The sequence below is a fragment of the Plenodomus lingam genome (genome assembly GCF_022343315.1).
Source record: "Plenodomus lingam strain CAN1 chromosome Unknown contig_18, whole genome shotgun sequence".
Lineage (NCBI taxonomy): Eukaryota > Fungi > Ascomycota > Dothideomycetes > Pleosporales > Leptosphaeriaceae > Plenodomus > Plenodomus lingam.
The window spans coordinates 990,383-1,008,490 of record NW_027093935.1 but is presented as its reverse complement, the minus strand read 5'-3'; the positions used below and the strand labels follow the sequence as shown (position 1 = coordinate 1,008,490).

The window sequence follows — 18,108 nt, the reverse complement described above, 5'->3', positions numbered from 1 at the left end:
TGTACAGAGACGACTGTTTGGCCGCACACGCTAGATTCGAGTAACAAGCCGAAGAAGTATTCTCGTCCAAAAAATACGCTCATATGGACGACACACTGTCCCCCTCCCCCATCTTCCCCAACCACCACCTCTTCCCATAAAACCCCACCAAGCCAACCGCCCAAACCGCGCCCAACACACCAGCCTGCACCGGCGCAAACACCGCGCCCCTCACCACCACGAACCCACTAATCAGCGCAAACAGCAACGGAACAAGTAGCAACGGCTTAACGGGGCGCGGTAGGTCCGGCTCGCGGAAGCGCAGGATGATGGCGCCGAGGACGGTGAGGAAGAAGAAGGCGTATTCTGCGAGGCCGTTGAGGGTAAGCAGGATGCGCATGTTGCCAAAGAGGATGTATATTGCGCTGAGGAGGGTGTTGAGAAGGAGTGCATTGATGGGGGATTCACCCTCGTTGAGGGCTTCGTCGGGGGTGATGGGGTCGAGCTCGTTGCGGGAAGACGAAATTTTGGAAGGTCCGATGTGGCCTACACTGCCCAAAATGCGGGGGATCCAGGCGTTGTTGGACGCAGCAACTGTCATGCGACCTGCGACGAACGAGTTGCCCAGAGCGGAGCCGGCGATGACGAGGCAGATGAGAGCAGTGGCGACATAGGCTGCGCCTTTGCCAAGGAAGTGAGTGATTGCTGTAACGGCTGCGGCGTCGGTTGTAGAGACAATGTGCCAGGGGAGAAGAATGTAGTATACGGCGTTTGCGGCTACGTAGCAGATGATAATGGCGGGGATGGCAGTGTTGATGGAGAGGGGGAGTTGGCGGGTGGGCTCTCGCAGCTCGGCGGCAACGTAGTTGGCCTTGTCCCAGCCAGAGTAGGCCCAGAGTGCGCCATATAGGGCTGTGCTATAGAAACCTAGGGATTCCCAGGCGGTGACTTTGGTCCAGTCGAGGCGGTCTCCGTTCGGAAGGACTGTGTCGCGGGGAGTGAACCAGTTATGTCTGTGCCAATCGTTGCCTCCAAGATCTTTGCCTCCTGCTGCGTACACAAAGATAACGACCAGACCAGCAATGATGAGGAGAATGATGGTAAAGAATTTGACAGCGACGAAAAAGCCAGAAAGTCTTGTACTTGTCTTTGTGCTGATGGAGTTTAGGGTGGTTACTACTACGAGGACCAACAAGGATAACAGCTTGTGCGTCAGCGGTGGATCAGGCTCGTTGATTCCCAAGCTGGAATAAATGCTTTCCACAAATACGATGCTCAAGATCGCCAGGGTTGCTGGCATAGTTGCTGTGATCCATGACCAGGCTGCCATGTAACCAAAGACTTCGCCATAGATGTAGGTGAGATAAGGTTGGATGCCGCCCTCGCCTGGAAAAGCAGTGCCTAGCTCGGCCATGGTCAGCGCTCCAGTCCACGCTAGAATGCCACCGAGAAGCCATATGAGAAGTCCAGCGCCTGGAGAAGGAACATTGGCATCGATGGGGCCGGGAGAGGAAAAGACACCAGAGCCAATGACTATGCTGATGAGAAGGGCGAAGCCATCCAGAGCAGTGAGATTACTGGCAAAAGTTGCACGAGGTGGTGCTGGATCTGGATGTTCTTCGTCTGGGACATGAGGAAGTGTGTCTTCTCGCTGCAGCAGGAGTGGTGATGACTCTGAGAGAGCCATGTTGAAGCTAAACGGGACGGTGGGTAGTTCGGATGAGGCTAGGCTCGTGGTGGGAAGCGAGAATTAGTCAAGGAAGCTGGCTCAAGGCTCCGCTGTCTCACGCGCATTGAGGGAGGACAGGAGACTCTTCATTTTTCGAAAACGTCGAGGCGTGACGCGTTATCACGATCGATGAAGCAAGACTGGCGTCACCGGGGATATCACGGACTTGGGTGACCTTTGATCCCGACGCCCGCGCTAGTCGTGTGTCCCGAGGTAACTTCACCGCGTCCACCACCTCTCGTGCCACGGCTGCGACTTGAAGGTATCAAAATGCTGTCGTCTGCCTTGAGATGTAGCGCTTGCCCTGATCCCAACTCCATCAGTCTTCGTCATGGTGGTACGTCCATACTTCACTGCAGATAGGCATGTCCTGCCCTTCGACAAGGTCATGGAACTTGAGCGCATCGATGATGGGACGTTTCGCTCGATAGTGAAAGCATATTCACCTACTGGAGGGGAGAATGGAACGTATGGTGGCCATGTGTTTGCCCAAGCTGCATGGGCAGCTGCTCAAACTGTGCCAGCGGGATACATGATACACGTGTGCTATTCCTTCCTCCTCGGCTGTAACTCCATCTAATCAGTTCGATGCAGAATATCACGGGGTACTTCACCCTCGGAGGTCGTCCGGAGGAGCATTATACTTACCGTGTGGCCAAGATCCGCGATGGCTACAACTACATCACGCGCGCTGTGAGCGTGTCTCAAGTCGCCAGCCATGGCGCCATGTTCACCTGCACCTGCTCCTTCAAACGTGAAGAAGACTCGCCGATTGATATCCAGGACATCATACACTTGAAGGAAACCTACCACGCTGCCCTCGAAGGAAGAGAAAATGAACCGATGCAACATGAAGCGACACCAAGCAATGACTCGGTGCACTTTAGTGAAACCTATCTCCCTGCACATCCAGAGCACTTTAATCCAATAGGAGGGCTGCATCTACGCAAAGTCGACATGAGCGTATTCAACAATTCGAGGAACCCGCTGGATAGGAGGCAGCTGATGTTCTACTCCCTGCGTGGTGCTTTACCCCTTCCCACAGCGCCTTTTCCCCCTCCCCCGAGTAATTCGGCCGAAAAGATGGGCTTGACCAGGGAAGCTAACCTCCACGCCTGCGCTCACCTCTACGCCTCGGATCGCAATTCCCTCTTCATCATACCAAACCACGTTGACCGCGGACGGGACTTTACACGAATGGCTTCACTATCGCACACGGTGATGTTCCATGTTGGGATTAGAGACCTGTTCATGCTAGCTGAGCCGCGCATCAACCATGCAAATGCCGATCCTACGTTGTGGGAAGATGGATCGACGCCGCTTTGTAACATTGGTGGTCTGGGAGGGAAGCAAGGAGGCGATGCTGATGGAAGAAAGTGGTTTGTACAGGAGGCGTGGATGACGAGGGTGACGGGCGGGCGAGGATTACATACGAGTCGGATGTGGGATTATGACCGTGGTGTACATGTTGCCACGACTTTTCAGGATGGACTGGTTCGGTTCAAGGCCACGGGAAAACTATGAACTGGATGGAAGTGCTGCGTTGGATTTCGAGAGGGGTTGATGGATATATGGGGCTGTTGAAGGAATGACCAAGACCAAAACGTACATCTTAATTTTACCCGTCGTATGACCCTGGGATTTATTTGTTGATTGTGTACCTTGTGTCGTAGATACCAAAGAGGATCACATGGGGAACAAAAGCTACGCCAAGACTAGCTTATGTAAGTAAGCCTTCCCAACTGAGTGAAAACATCCTGTAGACGAATACTCTCTCTACAGATACTACTGTTGCTCCAACTCGACAGACCTCAGCCACACCACCAACGCCCTACCCTACTTGCGTCTCGACATGCATGTTCCTGGCTTTTTTTTGCAGATTCTTATCACTACCGGATGGGAAACGAGATGATCGCCAGTGGTTCCCCAGCCACACGATCGGACGTCACCAACCACACAAGCTGCACTTGGCATGGACTTGGCACCGAAAGCTTGGGTTGTGGCTGAGAAGACGATGATTGCCTCCAAGAGCAGAATGTGGTCGGCCTGACGGGCTGACTTCTATGATCCGTTGATCGAGTCCCTCCTGATCGTGTACTAGAGTAGTGAGGTGAGAGATTGGCCCAGCAGAACAGGGCATATCCTGGCCTCCACAATGCCGTACATGTGCAACGGAGCTTGTGAAGATCCACATCTAGTACTCTAGGATGATGATGATGATGCTCGCTCAGATTGCTCCCGCGAGGCCAGACTATAAATGGTCGTCCTCGATGTCATACTGCCGGCTAGCGGCAGCCACATCCCTGCCGTGTTTCCTTGTGCGATCAGTTCCAACAAAAACAGCATGCCTGGCTTGATTTCACCAAGGCTGTGCAATCTTCTGTCCGCCCATCCCCAGCTTGCCATCGTCACTCTCTTCCGCCCTTTGTCTCGTTCTCGCCGTCTGTGATAGAGTGACAGTCTATCCGGTGTGTTCTGTCGTCGCGCCGCTGCTCTTCCACGTGATCGAGTCGCCAGGTCAGACTGCGCCCCCAGCATCAACACTCGCGCCAGCAACTGACTTTTTCGCGTAGTTCAAGCGCGCTTCCGATTGTGAGCCATTCTTGCCGGACTGGAATCTGACTGGATTGGGGTATACAAGTCTTTCTTCGACTTCTTCGACGCGTCTACGCGTGTGATACATAACAACTGTCGCTCTTTGTCTGAATTCAATTTCTCGGTCTGATGCAATGGCAAGCGCAATGGCCGAACCAAACCTCGAACCTCGCGAAGATGCTAGCGGAACAGTAGGCATTGGACAAGGACCCCAGGTCGTCAGCACCTCGGATACCCTGGATGTCATTGCTGGACCGCTCCTCAACTACCGGCGCACCAGCAATCAGCAGACTGGCCAGCCGGTCTGGCATGGCAGCGTCTTGATAGTCACCACCCCAGGACAGCAGAGCCCACAGCTCGTCCTGTCTCCTGCCGGCGCTGTCAATGCGACCATCGGCAACAACGCAAGATTCACCGTAGACGCCCGTACTTTCCACGGCGAGAAGCTGTACGAGGACCCGAACAAGGCCTTTTGGCGGTTCATCATCGAGGCACCCATGCAGCAGTTTGAGTCGCGATGGAGCTACGACATCCAGAATCTCGTCTACGTGGACCGTGCCAAGTTGCAGAAGCCGCAGAACTTCGTCATACCCTCCATCACCCAGTCGATGCGCATCATGTTCCACTCCTGCAATGGCTTCAGTGTCGGCACCGATGTAGACGCTTGGTCTGGTCCGGCACTCTGGAACGATGTCCTTCGCATGCACGAGCAGCGCCCCTTCCATGTCATGATAGGAGGAGGTGACCAAATCTACAACGATGGTGTGCGCGTGGACGGCCCGCTCAAGCCGTGGACGGACATCCACAATCCGCATAAGCGACGCGAATACCCGTTTGGCGAGCAAATGCGCGCAGACTGCGACGAGTACTACTTCAACAACTATGTCCGCTGGTACGGTCACAAGCCTTTTTCTACCGCCAACGGTCAGATCCCCCAGGTCAACATTTGGGATGATCATGACATCATCGATGGATTTGGTTCCTATACTGATCATTTCATGAAATGCGCCGTCTTCAGGGGTATCGGTGGTGTTGCCCATAAATACTACCTCCTGTTCCAACACCACCTCGCACCCCCAAAGAGCACATTCACCACTGATGCGCCGCAGACCACTCAGGCGGCAGCCGATGGTTCCGCGCCGGCGGATCATGTGCAATTGAGGAATACGTTTGTCATGACCGACGATGTAGGCGACCCATCCTACCTCATTGGAGCCAAGCCTGGCCCCTATGTTGAGGAACGCAGTCGTAGCATCTACTGCCAACTGGGTGCGCGCATTGCATTTGCAGGTCTCGACGCGAGAACCGAGCGCACCAGACATCAGATCAACTACCCCGAGACATACAAGATGCTGTTTGATCGTCTCGACAAGGAGTTCTCCGCCAACACCGAACTAAAGCACTTGGTTCTATTGCTGGGTGTCCCAATCGCCTACCCACGCCTCATCTGGCTCGAGAATATCTTGCAGTCTCCCCTTATTGCGCCCATCAAATTTCTGAACAAGCGCTTCGGATTCGCAGGTGGCTTCTTCAACCAATTCGACGGCAAAGTGGATTTGCTCGACGACCTGGACGACCACTACACGGCACGGCAACACAAGACGGAGCGCAGAGAGCTCATCCAAATGCTCCAAAACTTCTCCAAGAAGTACTCGGCCCGCGTCACCATCCTCGGCGGAGACGTCCACCTCGCCGCCATCGGCCGCTTCTACTCCAACCCCAAGCTGCAAATTCCAGCAGAGCAGGACTGGCGCTACATGCCCAACATTGTCAGCTCAGCCATCACCAACAAGCCGCCGCCCCAGGCCGTGGCCAACCTACTCGCCCGCAGAAACAAAATCCACCACCTCGACCACGACACAGACGAAACCCTACTCGAAATCTTCGACCGCGACCCCGGTCCACCAGGCACCCACGGTAACTACGGCCAGCCCAACGGCACCGCCCACGCAAACGGCAACGGCACCACCACCACCACCACCGATACCACGGACAAGAAAATCGACAAGAAAACCTCAGACGCAAACCACGCCACAATGCCCTCCCGCAACTACGCCATCATCTGTGAATCCGCCCTCCCACCCTCCTCCACCCTCTCCGCCCCTACCCCCACCCCCGGCACAGCCCCCTCCATCACAACAACCACAAACGACGCCGCATCCACCCTCTCCGCGCCCCCCTCGCGCAAAGACAATCCCCGCCTCCCCATACACGCAGGTGAGAAACAAGCAGGCACGCGACATCCAGCCGCCAATGGGATTACGAGTTCCGGGCTGTGTGGGCCGCATGGTCTCGATGTTACGCTGCGGGTTGAGATTTCTAATTCTGATGCTGGGGGTGGGACGGATGGGTATGGGTTTTGTATTCCGGGGTTGCAGAGTGCGGGGTTTGTGGAGCAGGGGGGGAGGTGGTGAGGTGGTGAGGAGTATGTATGTGTGTGTGTGTGTGTGTGTTTGTAATTTTGTTTGATTATACCCGAATTGTGGATGTGTAGTTTTTGTGTTTAGAGGCACTGTGGTAATGGTGGTAGTGCTGTGCTAATCGATAATAACGTACTTGAGATGTTGATTTTGAGGCAAAATTCCGAATCGATTTTCTCCACAAACAAAAAAAGTGGATTTTCCATCAGAAACTCTCCCATAAACGCCGCGCATATGCTCTTAATTCAATTATCCATTGATCCAGTCAGACCTACTCCTCCCCCTCATCGTCCCCCAACACCTCGTCCCGCCCCAACCCCACCTCCTCGCCCACCCTCCTCACCACTTCGCGGATCGCCCTACACGCCGGACTATCCGGATACGCAGACAAGAAGCTCTCGCCATAATCACAGGCCATACCGATGCGCGGATCCAACGGGACAGCCCCAAGATATGGGATCCCCATATCCGCCGCCAACCGTTGAGCGCCGCCGGTACTAGCACGAAAGATCTGAGCCTCATGGCTGCAATTCGGGCAGACAAAGCCAGACATATTTTCGACGAGGCCGAGGACGCGGATGCCTGCCTTTTTGCAAAAGTCGATTTCCTTGCGGACGTCGAGGAGGGCGATTTCCTGGGGAGTGGTGACAACGAGGGCGCCGGTGAGGCCGGTTTCCTTGAGGTACGCGTTCACGCTGAGATGTTCGTCCGAGGTGCCGGGTGGGGTGTCGACGACGAGCCAGTCGAGGGCACCCCAGGAGACGTCCATGAGGAATTTCTTGATGAGTCCGTTCTTCTTGGCACCGCGCCAGATGACGGCGTCGTCGCGGTTGGGCAGCATGAATTGCACGCTCATGACGCCGAGGTTGTCCGTGGCCCAGACGGGTTCCCAGCCCGAAGACGTGACGTGGATGGTCGAGTCTTCGACGCCCATCATTTTCGGGATGCTGGGGCCGCAAATGTCCGTGTCCATGAGGCCGACGGTGGAGTTGGGGTTGAGGGCGAAGGCGTGTGCGAGCATGGTGCTAAAGGTCGATTTGCCGACGCCGCCTTTGCCGCTGAGGACGAGGAGCTTGTGGGTTATGGAGGAGAGGCGGGCGGTTATGAGGGGGATGTCGGGGTCGGGGCCTTTGGGCGCAGAGGCACATATAGCCTGGTTGGGACAGCCGGCACAGGAGTCGGCTTGGCCTGCTTGTTGGGACTCGGGACCTGGGCAGTGCTCTAGAGAGGATGTATGTTAGAACGGTGTTTAAGACAGTGTTATGTTATGAGGGGAGGATTTCACATGGGAGGAGGGGTGGCGCGGGAGAGATGCGAACGAACCTGGCTCTGGAGCAACAAGCTTGGGCGCAGCTTTGAGGGGCGCATTGAGGTCGACCTGGACCGGCTCTTCCAGTGAGGGCGCCATGTATTTGCGAAAGATTGTGTGTGAGGGCAGAAGCGTGCGACTACATTATTGCGTCGAGATGGAAAAGACGTCGGGCGCTTGATAATCAGCATCCGCCATAGGGCTGACTCTGGACAGGCCTTGGCGTTCTTGCCCCACGCTCGGGCCGATCGCCTGCAAGGATCTCACGTCCCAAACGAGCCGAAAGCTACTATCTGGGAGTAAAGTAGTAGGTAGCGAACGCATGCATAACCATTGATGAATGTACAACTATAATATGTACCAGTACACCCAAAAAACCAAGTCGAGCGTAATCCTATGCAGGCCAACCATATCCATATCTAATGTCCTTTTTTATCATTTTTCATTCCCGCCACCTAGACCAACCTTTTACTTGATTTTGACCATGACGTACGGAATCTCCACATCCTCCTCCGCCCTATCTTCCGCCGTAATCTCGAAGATGACATTCTTCTGGTGAGCCGGCACAGCCTTTTTACTGACATGCTCGACAAGCTTGCTCATTCTGTGATTTAGTTAGCTATCAATACCCCACAAGCGTAGAAGAAATGTCAGCAACTTACGTCAATCCCATCCTGTCCTTCAACTTCGCCGGTGGGTAAAACGACGCATACAACAAGCTTACTCCCGAACTGATCATCTGGATAGATAAGCCCTTCTCTTCAAAATGGTCCACGAACTCCTTCAGCGTGATATCATCAACCTCGAAGCGATCCCATAGCTTGTCAATGGTGACCTGGCCCTGAGGACCCTGGTACGTGCCCTTTGGACTCGCAATCGGCTCGCTAAACCCAAAGAACGGTAGCGCCAGGTTGACGAAGCCGTTCTTGTACTGCTCAATGTCCGTCTTGCCATCGATGATCTTGTACAACTCTAGGTTGACGAGACCAGTGACCAGCGCAGTGGTAGTGGCAATGGCAGGGATGATCTTGCCGGCAATGAACTTGGTCTTATGTCGGTCCGCTTGCTCAATCTTGTAGTTTTCCGCACGGAGGTTGCTAGCTGCCGTAATAAAGTCAATGTGGTGGTTGGTGTCGTCGTCTTTTTCAAATTCGACAGGCTCGAGCTTCACGCCCGCCAGTGACTTTGGTTCTGGTAGCTGTTTCATGATGTCCTTGAGCTCATCGCCATTGTTGCCACCAGAAGGTTGTGCGTTTGGATCAGGCTCCTTCTCGTCTGCCTGAATCTTGACCGTGGGATCGGGCTGGAAGTCGGGCACAATCATGTCGTTGAGTACCTCGACATAGTGTGCGCGGCTAGCATTGGGCTTGATACCGTAGTTGAAGGCATGCAAGGTAGCCGCAGCTTCGACATAGGTGAAATGAGTCTGGTTACTAGGATCAAACTTCAATGGGTCTGGTGCGCGCTTTGGTCCTGACCAGAATGGCTGACCCGATCCGGTTGTGGAGTCCTTGGGGAAATTGTATAGCAGCTGTGCGATCGAATGGTTATAGTTCTTTTCGAATTGGTGGCGAGCCCAGATGATGCAGTCATCAAACGACAACGGCTTCTCGGTTACGAGGAAGTCACGTAGCGTTTCCAAAGTCTGCTTCTCGTTTCCAGACTGCTTCAGTGATGCACCTAGGTAGTCCGGCTGCGTGAGGTAGAGGTTAACGATTTCGGGTCCCTTGACGAAGAGCGAATCGAATGATTCGCGCGCCCATGCAATGGTGTGCTCGATGCGGTTGGGAAAACTCCTTAGTGTACACATTGGGAATGACTTCTCGGGAGGATCCTGTGATGAAGAGTACGACTCTGTGATGAATGGCAGTACGACTTGGGTGTTGCCCTTGGTTCCGAGAGTACCGCTGTCAAGCAAAGGCTTGCGGAAGAAGACGCATCGGCGATCAACATATGTGCGTGCTTCCACGTTATCCAGTGCGTTTGTGACTCCATCCAGCTCGTTCCAGAACGTCTCGTTGAAGATGTGCTCTGTCTCGGGTCCCACCTTGTCTTGCAAGGTGATGATCTTGCCTTCAAGATCTGGATTCATCGCTACTACCGCCTTGGCTGCCGCATCACTCTTTAGCTTGCCAACATCTGTGGGTCGGAATAGAAATTGGCGGTTCAGGTTGCTCTTTTCGATCTGATCGTTGTCGGTGACTGTGATTTTTCCATTTGGTCCAGCACCGAGACCCATCAATGCCCAATTCTTCAACATCTCGCAACCAATGGCACCTGCACCTACCAAGAACTGCTTGACGTTGCCCAACTTCTCCTGGTATTCGCGGCCCAGTACGGCGATCTGGCCATCGTAGCGGGAGTTGATGGGGCTACACTCTTGCTCTGAGCGCTTTGTCGAGGTCGGGAGTGATTCTAGTGAGTCGAAGTAGAGGAACTGAACAATGGGATGGAACTTTCCAGATACAGCCTTGAGGACTTCCTGTGCAGCCATTCCACCAAAGAAGGCAGCAATCGGACTCAAATCACCGCGCGCCTGGTAGCTGAGCTCTGTGATTAGCTTCTCGTCCAACTCGACCTTTTCCTCTCCCTGCCCAGCAATCTCCTGGGCAATCTGGAAGACCTCCTTTGCGTCTGCCTCGTGGTGAGGCCGTGGCAGCTCGCCCTTGTGTAGATTTGCAAAGTGGTGGAGTGCCTGGACACCGACGTGCAATTGTTGCGGTCGGTCGAATTTGGCAAAGTCAGAGATGAGAAGTTCGGGCTTCTTGAGCTGTTTGCTGAAGGGCTCGAAATCGATGATCTTGGGCATCTTGACCTGGATGTACTGGCCCCCCTTTTTGTATGTTCCCAGACCAGAGACGTCGCCAATGGAAAAGGTATATGGTCCCTTGACTTCGACCTTGCGAGGCGCGCAGTCGTTTAGGCCCTCCATGCCCTCAATCTCGGAGAAGGTGACCCAGTCGCCATCCTCCAGACCGTGTCGTGTCTCGTCCAAAGCGGATACCAGACCCGACTCATCGATTCCAGCAATGATGCCGCTGTTCACGTTCTCGCCGGTAGGGTCGCCAATGGTGAAGTTTTTGCCAAAGTCGGTGAAGATGGTGCCAAACAAGCCAAAGGTGTCGGTGATGACAATGTAGATGCCGTTGTCGTGGCAGTAGTCGGCAATCTTGATTTGGTCGTCCAGCGATGTGTCGGTGAGGACGACGACCTGGAAGTGCTTGAGTTGCGACAGGTCTGACGTCAGGTCGCGCCCGCTGAATTCCTGGACAGGTGTGTATGGGTTGAGTTCTGAGACGCGGGGCACGGTGACCTGTGCGCGCGGCTTTCCGACATCCTCTGGGCGCAGGAAGAACTGTGAGGAGAGGTCGGCGAGGCGGGCAGGCTTGGGGTCGTAAAGGGTCAGCGACTTGACACCGGCGAGGGCAATGTTTTTTGCGATTTCGACACCGAGGCCGCGCAGACCGGCGACGAGGACATTGGAGGAGCCCATGCGCTTCATGGCCTCGTGGCCGAGCACGTACAGCTGTCGGCTGTAGAGCGACTCGTCGATTTCGCCATTGTTGTTGGACGCTTCCTTGAGCTGCTCGACGGCAGTGGCAGGACTGTCAACCTGCATGTTTTCCTTTGTATGTGTCAGGACGGCGGTGCGTGGGCAGCAAAGCGTGTGCAGTGCAGTGAAAGAGGGAGGAGGCAAAATGGCCTTTCGGGTGGTGGAGAGACTCCAAGCTCCAAGCTCCAAGCTCGCCGCAAGCAAAGCTGGCTGACAGAAGGCCTCGCTGGTTACAAATCATGGTCGAAACAGCCCCGCGCATCCACATGGGACAAGGACAAGGACACGCACATGCACATGCGCATCCACTGCCATCTTCTGCTGCTTCTCCAGTCTCTCCACCACCGGGTCCAGGGCCAATGAGGTGCTCACTTACTGCCATGGCTCTCTTGTTAGGACCTTCGCCCTCTACGTTGGACTTCCGCTTCAACAGTTTGCCGGCGGTTGCTGAGTCTCACACCTAGCGAAAGAAGCAGCAGTGGACGGGCGCCTGGACAAATGGCGGGGTAAGTAGTGCTCGCCTTCACGGGTTGAAGACGAAGAAGAAGAAGAAGTATAGGGTCGAATGAGGAAAAGTATGTTGGGCTTCTTCTTCTAGTTGCTCAGTACTGATAAGTGGTGGATGTAGTAAACAGTGTTTTGCATGGGTGGCGCCGTTGCCATCGTAATCGAATGAAGGTGAGCTTCCCGGCGGCGGCCCCACTTGTTTCCTTGGCGTGCCTATATCGGTACCTAGGTATTCAAACTGCTTGCTTGCTTGCTTCATTGTCGCAATAAGAATCTGTTTGTTGGCAATCTTTCCAATACATTTGACTAGACTACCAGCAATTTGTTTTTTCCACTGCGTGACTCGGAGGCCGTCTGTCTTTGAAGCTGTGAACAAGACTGATTGTGTCACGCAAGTGCCTACAAAATGGTTTCGTGCTTCTGGATCTGATTGAAACATATAAAATATGCCTAGAGACTATGTCTTCTATCAATTCAGATGGGTATACAAAACATCTCCCTCCCTCTCTCTCTCTCTCTCTCTCTGAATTTATGATTTATTTGACTGGCCTTTAATATGACGTCACAATGGCACGTCGAAGCATGGACTCAGGTACTCACATGTACCAGAGTCAGTACAACTCTTCACCACACAATCATACTGAGTTCCTGCAAATAACTCAAAAAAATCAAACACCCACCTCATCTATAATCAAACATTATATCTAGTCAGGTATCAGCTAAACATGAACATAAACACACCCCTCTCCCAACCCACACCACTCAACCCTCCTCACTTAAAACAAAATTTATCTGCATTCGGCTCACAAGGCCCCGTATACGAAACATCGTTCTTCTGAAACGCTCCCGGTTTAGTCGGGCTTCCCACCCTCCTCATAATATGCTGCTGCGTCGCCTTCCATGTCGTGCCAATAGGGCAGAAATCCTGCCCCTTGCGTATGGGCACACAGCGCTCCACAACCGCCTGATTGCCCGGCTTATTACACTGGCTGAGTAAAACCTGTCTGCAATCAGATCCTTGGTCACATCCCTCTTCGAAGCAGATTGTCACGCGTCCGGATTTGGCGCCGTGACCGGGGTCTTCGATTCCGCCGCTGAGATCGAGCGTTGGGGCGGTGAGGAAGTCATCTGGGGCGGAAAGGTTGAAGAGGGGGACTGCGGGAGAGGTGAGGAGGGGTTTGGGGGCAGGCTTGGAGGCATTCTTGAAGCCCGTGGAACCAGGAACGCAGAGGGAGGGGTTGTCCAAGGAGGCGGACACTGCGTCACGCCAGAGGCGAGACATGTTGTAGGCGTTTGCGAGTGTGTAGAAAATACGGCAATCGGCTGCTTCATATTTGAATTGTAGAGGGGTGGTGTCATTTGGCCTGATCTGGTCGCGGAGGTTGACGCCCAGAACGGTGGTGAAGACGCCAGAGTCGCGGTAGCCTTTCTCGTTGAGACGGGGCACAGTAGCTAGGACGGTATCGTTTGCCTCTGTGGAATTGAGAGCAAGGAGATGAAAATCAAGTCCATCAGCAGAGTAGATTGCGGCACCGCGATTGCCGCCGACAGCTTGCATAGGTCCTGTAGTTGGACGACCGCCCGCAACGATTGTCTTCACACCGACCTCAGTGAACATTTCCACGAGAAGTGCGCAGGTCGAGGAACAGGCGCCATCAGTGAGCTACAGCTTCATAGTAAGTTACGTTTCATTATAGGTATGAGCGTGTATTCTTACCAGAACAATGTTTTCAGCAGCAAAAGGTTGCGAGTAATCCTCGATGGGGTCTTCCGGTGTATATCCCCACGGAATCCAGCCTTCAAACAGAGCTGCATCAAATACGGAGCTCGAGAGATTATAGCGCTCCTGGACATTGTCGTCAGTGTATATACTGTCAACTCCCTTCTATGACAACTCACCGTAAGCGAAAATGAATCCCCCTTCTCTTCAACTGGGCCTTTGTACTCTGCCCAGCTAGTGAAGTTCTGGCCAGTCGCCGCATCCAACCTTGAAGAGATGACCCACTCATCAGCGACAAAGTCGTTATAACGAGGATCTTCTGATTCAAAAGCCTCAAAGTAAGCCGTGTATGCCTCACCAAGCGTGTTCCCCAGTTGGTGATTGCGACGGCGACTTCCAGAAAAAGGCATACTATTTGGAAAGAACCTCTTGAACGTGCTAAAAGCCAGCTCGACCGTGCCTCCAGTGTTCTGCTGCAGGTCAATCACTACCCGCGTAAGCCCCTCGGTGGTGACGTTGCTGATGAAGTACGATACGGCTGCGGAAAAGTTGCCGATTGCATATCCGGTTTGGCCAAAGGAGGGTATACTGAGAACTGCAGCGTCCAGATCTCGTAGGTAGTATCCAGATACGACTCCGTCTGCGATAACAGCGAGGCCATCCTGAGCCACGTCGGGGTCGGGATACGCTCCGCTGCTTACTTCACGCCATGAATTTACTGCTACATCTGGTGTAGTACTATTGCCTACTGGAGTAGTGCCAACTGCATATGCTGGGTTGTAAAACTCTGCACTGTCATCGTAAGAAGCTGGTAGTAGGCCCAAGACAAAGTAGTTGTAGAAGTCGCCTCCCGTGGTAAGTGGGCCCGTCGCATAGGGCTCGTTGTAGAGCGCCAGCCAATAGTCCGTGTAATTTGTGCCGTTTACAACTGTAATATCGATTTCGTCGCCCGGGTAGAAGTTGATGTAACCGTCCCAAATGCTCTGATCGCCTCTAATGTCCAATGCTGGCATGTGAAAAAGCTGGTTCCAATCTGCATGTGCTTCGATACCACCAAAAGAGTTGAGACTTGCAACGCGCGTTAGGTATTCGACTGCATCCTGCTTGTTGATCGTCTTGATAGGTGACGGTTTCCAACCCTCGTCCCGAGCTTTGATAACATCTTCAGTGATGTATACTTGCGGTAGGGATGTGCCGTCGGAAGATGCAGCAGTGATCGAAAACGGTGCGAAGAACGAGAATGCCGCCGTTATTCCTGCAACCAAGTTAAGGTGTGCATCGTGCGTTGAATAGAGAAGATGCTGCAGATCAATCTCAAATTGGTACTGATTCGTGTAGAGACCCGTCGTAACGTTGTTCTTGATGCTCTGCAATTGCGCCTCAACGTCAATAGCAGGCTGTTGGTACCCGACTGGGGGACTTTTGAGGTACGCAAGTGTACTTTGGAACTGCAAAGTTTCGTTCACATAATTGATGAATCGTTGTGCGACAGCTGTGTTGAATGGTACGCTCATCAGGCAGTCGTAGGCATCCACAGCGTAAAAGTATGCGTAGCCCTCATTAACTGAGTCAATGACATCTCCGCAGGCGGTGGACTGTGGTTCAGGGGATTCCTGGCGTATGCGTACCGCTTTGGGCCGCACAACAGGCGTAGAACTTGAAATTGTACTCAAGATGAGCACGCTCCAAAGTGATACTGCGAGAACAGGAACCCGGAGTAGCATTTTGTTTGTTGTCGTGACCTGAAGAGAGTGACGGCGACATGGATACTCATCCAGAAGCCTATGTAGCTATATAACAAATATTTTCTTTGTGGAACCTGGCGCATCAACGCGCAGTATTCAGTTTGATCCTGGTATACTACATCTTACTAGCATGACGAAGATAGATTGAATATACCACCACATCAGCGACTACCCTTGTGGAGATTAGCTTGGGGGCGAAAGCAGCTCAGATTGGTATGCCTTAACTTGTCAGCTGGAACAAACACAAAAGTCAGCAGTGGCAGTGTTTCCTATGGCTGACATCTATCAGCCAAGGGTTGTCGCTTGTGTGCCTGGAATCAAGTTTATTTCGGGCTGAGTTGATGTACATACGGAGCCGCATAGGTTTGTATAGGTCGATATTTTATAGGTTTAACTTTGCGTGTTCATCATCTTCCAAACCTTGCTCGCCCGTGTCATTTAAGTACCTGTCGGTCATCGGTCATCATTTGGTGGCTTGTTCAGCCCTCACTTTTGGCCCCCACATGCATGGAAGCAGCACCTGAGTCTAGACTCTGCCCCGAACGGCTGCCTGTTCCTATTTGCGTTTACTCCAACCTGGCGTGCATTAGTGACTTGTGATTACATACTCTGAGACTATATTTGCTTACAGGAGCAAAGCTTTGATGCGCCGCTGAAGGACTGACACCGACCGACGATGATGACCATGGAATCGAGCAATATTGATATTGCGGACTTCGACGAAGAGGAAGACCAACCAGACCCTTTCGCACAATTCTTCTCTATTCATCCTGCGTTGGGAGTTCCGCACGAAATCGCATCTGATATCTACCCTCAATTGTTCGACGCCTTCTTCCACAGCGAGATCTTTGGCCGCTGGCTTCGTCGTAAAAATGCATGGCAGTTGTATATTATAGGCGGGCCTGGAGTTGGCAAGGTAATTCTGTGCAACAACGTGGAGTATCCAGATTGTTGATTCTGGTAGACAACAATGGCTTCCTTGACGATCAAACGAATCCGTGCAGAATATGAACAATCATTCGGAACCAAGACTCATGTTTCTGCCCTGTTCATACGCGATGGTCCTATTGAGAATGAACTTGCTTTCCTAGAAGATTCTCTGAGCGAGGTCTACCGGAAGTTCACCCCTCCTGGGCTGCTGGCAGACCATACTGCTTCAAACATGTATGATAAGTACACCTATGCGCAAAACGCTGGTAGGCGAGTCTCCGTACGCATAGATCTGATTAGCCAAGCGCTCCAACAAAGGTGTAGGGAGATCCAAGAGACAGGCTGTGCTTTCCTCGTGATCGACAACATTGAGCAATGCAGTCCGTCTTTGACAGAGTTGTTACTCCGCCAATTCTCCGTCCTGCAGCAACAGGGTGTAGGGATTTTGATCACTTCGAGGCTGCGGAGACATGGCAAACTGGAAGAGGTGTACTGTGACTTTCACGAACCAGATTTTGATGAGAGTCGCTTGCAATTCTATCGCCGTTGTATAGATTGCGAAAAGCATTATGTCTGTGAAACGTGCGATGATGCAGAGAAGATTTGCGTTCAATGGTACATCTCAATTTTCAATGCTATCAAAGCGTGTGTCTGGAGTTAGAAAGCTAATGTTCATTGATGCAGTGGCCCTAACACGGCGTGGGCAGAACCGGAGCATTTGGAGTTGGTAATTGATTCAATACGTGAAAGTTCCATGAAGAGCTTCATTGCCTGGGATCTAGAGCGTGAACATGGAGAGCTCGGGCTTGGGTCTGACGCGCATAAGCCTCCGCTATCGTCATTCGGCATCGCCTTTCGGAAAGCAAAAACAGGGATTGCTGGCCGCAAATGGGTACAAGAGATTTACGAGAGCGTAAATGGAAGCGTTGTACAGACAAAGCTTGCCCTTGACCGGATACACAGCGCACCTTCGCCGGACGCCATCACCTTCAGCCCAAATCGCATCCCAGCAAATGTGCAGGCGCTTTTGCATGCTGCCATAAAGGATATTGAGAAACAACCAACAAGTCAGCGTGATCTAGCGCTCAAAAGCATAGCGGCCGTTGGCAAGCAGGGAGAGGAGGACGTGGGAATTACCCTATCGCGACTTGCGGGCCTGCTCAAAGGACGACCTCATATATCGTCAAAAGCAGGTGTTCCACCTCGTAGTGCTGAAGATATCTTTGCATCGACCAAGGGTTATCTCAGACTCATGCCGCCGGGTTATGACGAAGTGGAATATGCAATAGTTGCCTTCAATAGGGTGTTGTTCCGCTACGCCAACGAAGACTACAATGACGCCTTGGTAATGGCAAACTCACAATTGCGCACGTCTAATATTCCAAGATCCTTCACTCGTACTTTGGAAAGCTCGAACGCTACAGCTGTGGAGCCTTCATGGCAGGACGTCGTTGGAGAGCTCAAGCGCTTCGAATCGCCAAAGCTTCTAGCCTCCTCAGCTCAAAAGTCGCCGCCGGTGAGACGACGGTCGTCTGGATTGAACAGAAGCATTACTTTCGATATACGGGGAATCTCTTCTCCGTCGGTAGGACTGGGCTTGGATCCTGAGTACAATCGATGA

General features: G+C 52.9%; 7 protein-coding genes across 7 annotated transcripts; 3 read left to right on the top strand and 4 right to left on the bottom strand.

The window, feature by feature from the left end:
* Positions 1 to 79: 79 nt before the first annotated feature.
* IAQ61_003766 (uncharacterized protein) lies at positions 80 to 1,666 on the bottom strand (the record flags this gene model as incomplete). The annotated part of the gene is made up of 1 exon (XM_003837278.1): positions 80 to 1,666. One exon carries the CDS (start codon positions 1,664 to 1,666, stop codon positions 80 to 82), a length of 1,587 nt encoding a protein of 528 aa, XP_003837326.1.
* A 373-nt stretch (positions 1,667 to 2,039) lies between these two features.
* IAQ61_003765 (uncharacterized protein) lies at positions 2,040 to 3,232 on the top strand (the record flags this gene model as incomplete). Its single annotated transcript, XM_003837277.1, has 2 exons — positions 2,040 to 2,249; positions 2,303 to 3,232. The coding sequence occupies 2 exons, from the start codon at positions 2,040 to 2,042 to the stop codon at positions 3,230 to 3,232; spliced, it is 1,140 nt and encodes a 379-aa protein (XP_003837325.1).
* Positions 3,233 to 4,437: 1,205 nt separating this feature from the next.
* IAQ61_003764 (uncharacterized protein) lies at positions 4,438 to 6,717 on the top strand (the record flags this gene model as incomplete). The annotated part of the gene is made up of 1 exon (XM_003837276.2): positions 4,438 to 6,717. One exon carries the CDS (start codon positions 4,438 to 4,440, stop codon positions 6,715 to 6,717), a length of 2,280 nt encoding a protein of 759 aa, XP_003837324.2.
* Positions 6,718 to 6,994: 277 nt separating this feature from the next.
* Positions 6,995 to 8,131, bottom strand: NBP35 (cytosolic Fe-S cluster assembly factor nbp35; the record flags this gene model as incomplete). The annotated part of the gene is made up of 2 exons (XM_003837275.1): positions 6,995 to 7,944; positions 8,047 to 8,131. 2 exons carry the CDS (start codon positions 8,129 to 8,131, stop codon positions 6,995 to 6,997), a joined length of 1,035 nt encoding a protein of 344 aa, XP_003837323.1.
* A 559-nt stretch (positions 8,132 to 8,690) lies between these two features.
* Positions 8,691 to 11,651, bottom strand: UBA1 (E1 ubiquitin-activating protein; the record flags this gene model as incomplete). Its single annotated transcript, XM_003837274.2, has 1 exon — positions 8,691 to 11,651. One exon carries the CDS (start codon positions 11,649 to 11,651, stop codon positions 8,691 to 8,693), a length of 2,961 nt encoding a protein of 986 aa, XP_003837322.2.
* Positions 11,652 to 12,512: 861 nt separating this feature from the next.
* On the bottom strand, positions 12,513 to 15,615 carry IAQ61_003761 (uncharacterized protein). The gene is made up of 3 exons (XM_003837273.2): positions 13,992 to 15,615; positions 13,810 to 13,938; positions 12,513 to 13,755 (listed from the first exon to the last, which is right to left on the bottom strand). The coding sequence occupies exons 1-3, from the start codon at positions 15,534 to 15,536 to the stop codon at positions 12,865 to 12,867; spliced, it is 2,565 nt and encodes an 854-aa protein (XP_003837321.1). The 5' UTR covers positions 15,537 to 15,615; the 3' UTR covers positions 12,513 to 12,864.
* Positions 15,616 to 16,233: 618 nt separating this feature from the next.
* IAQ61_003760 (uncharacterized protein) lies at positions 16,234 to 18,108 on the top strand (the record flags this gene model as incomplete). Its single annotated transcript, XM_066096090.1, has 3 exons — positions 16,234 to 16,473; positions 16,522 to 17,102; positions 17,172 to 18,108. 3 exons carry the CDS (start codon positions 16,234 to 16,236, stop codon positions 18,106 to 18,108), a joined length of 1,758 nt encoding a protein of 585 aa, XP_065953966.1.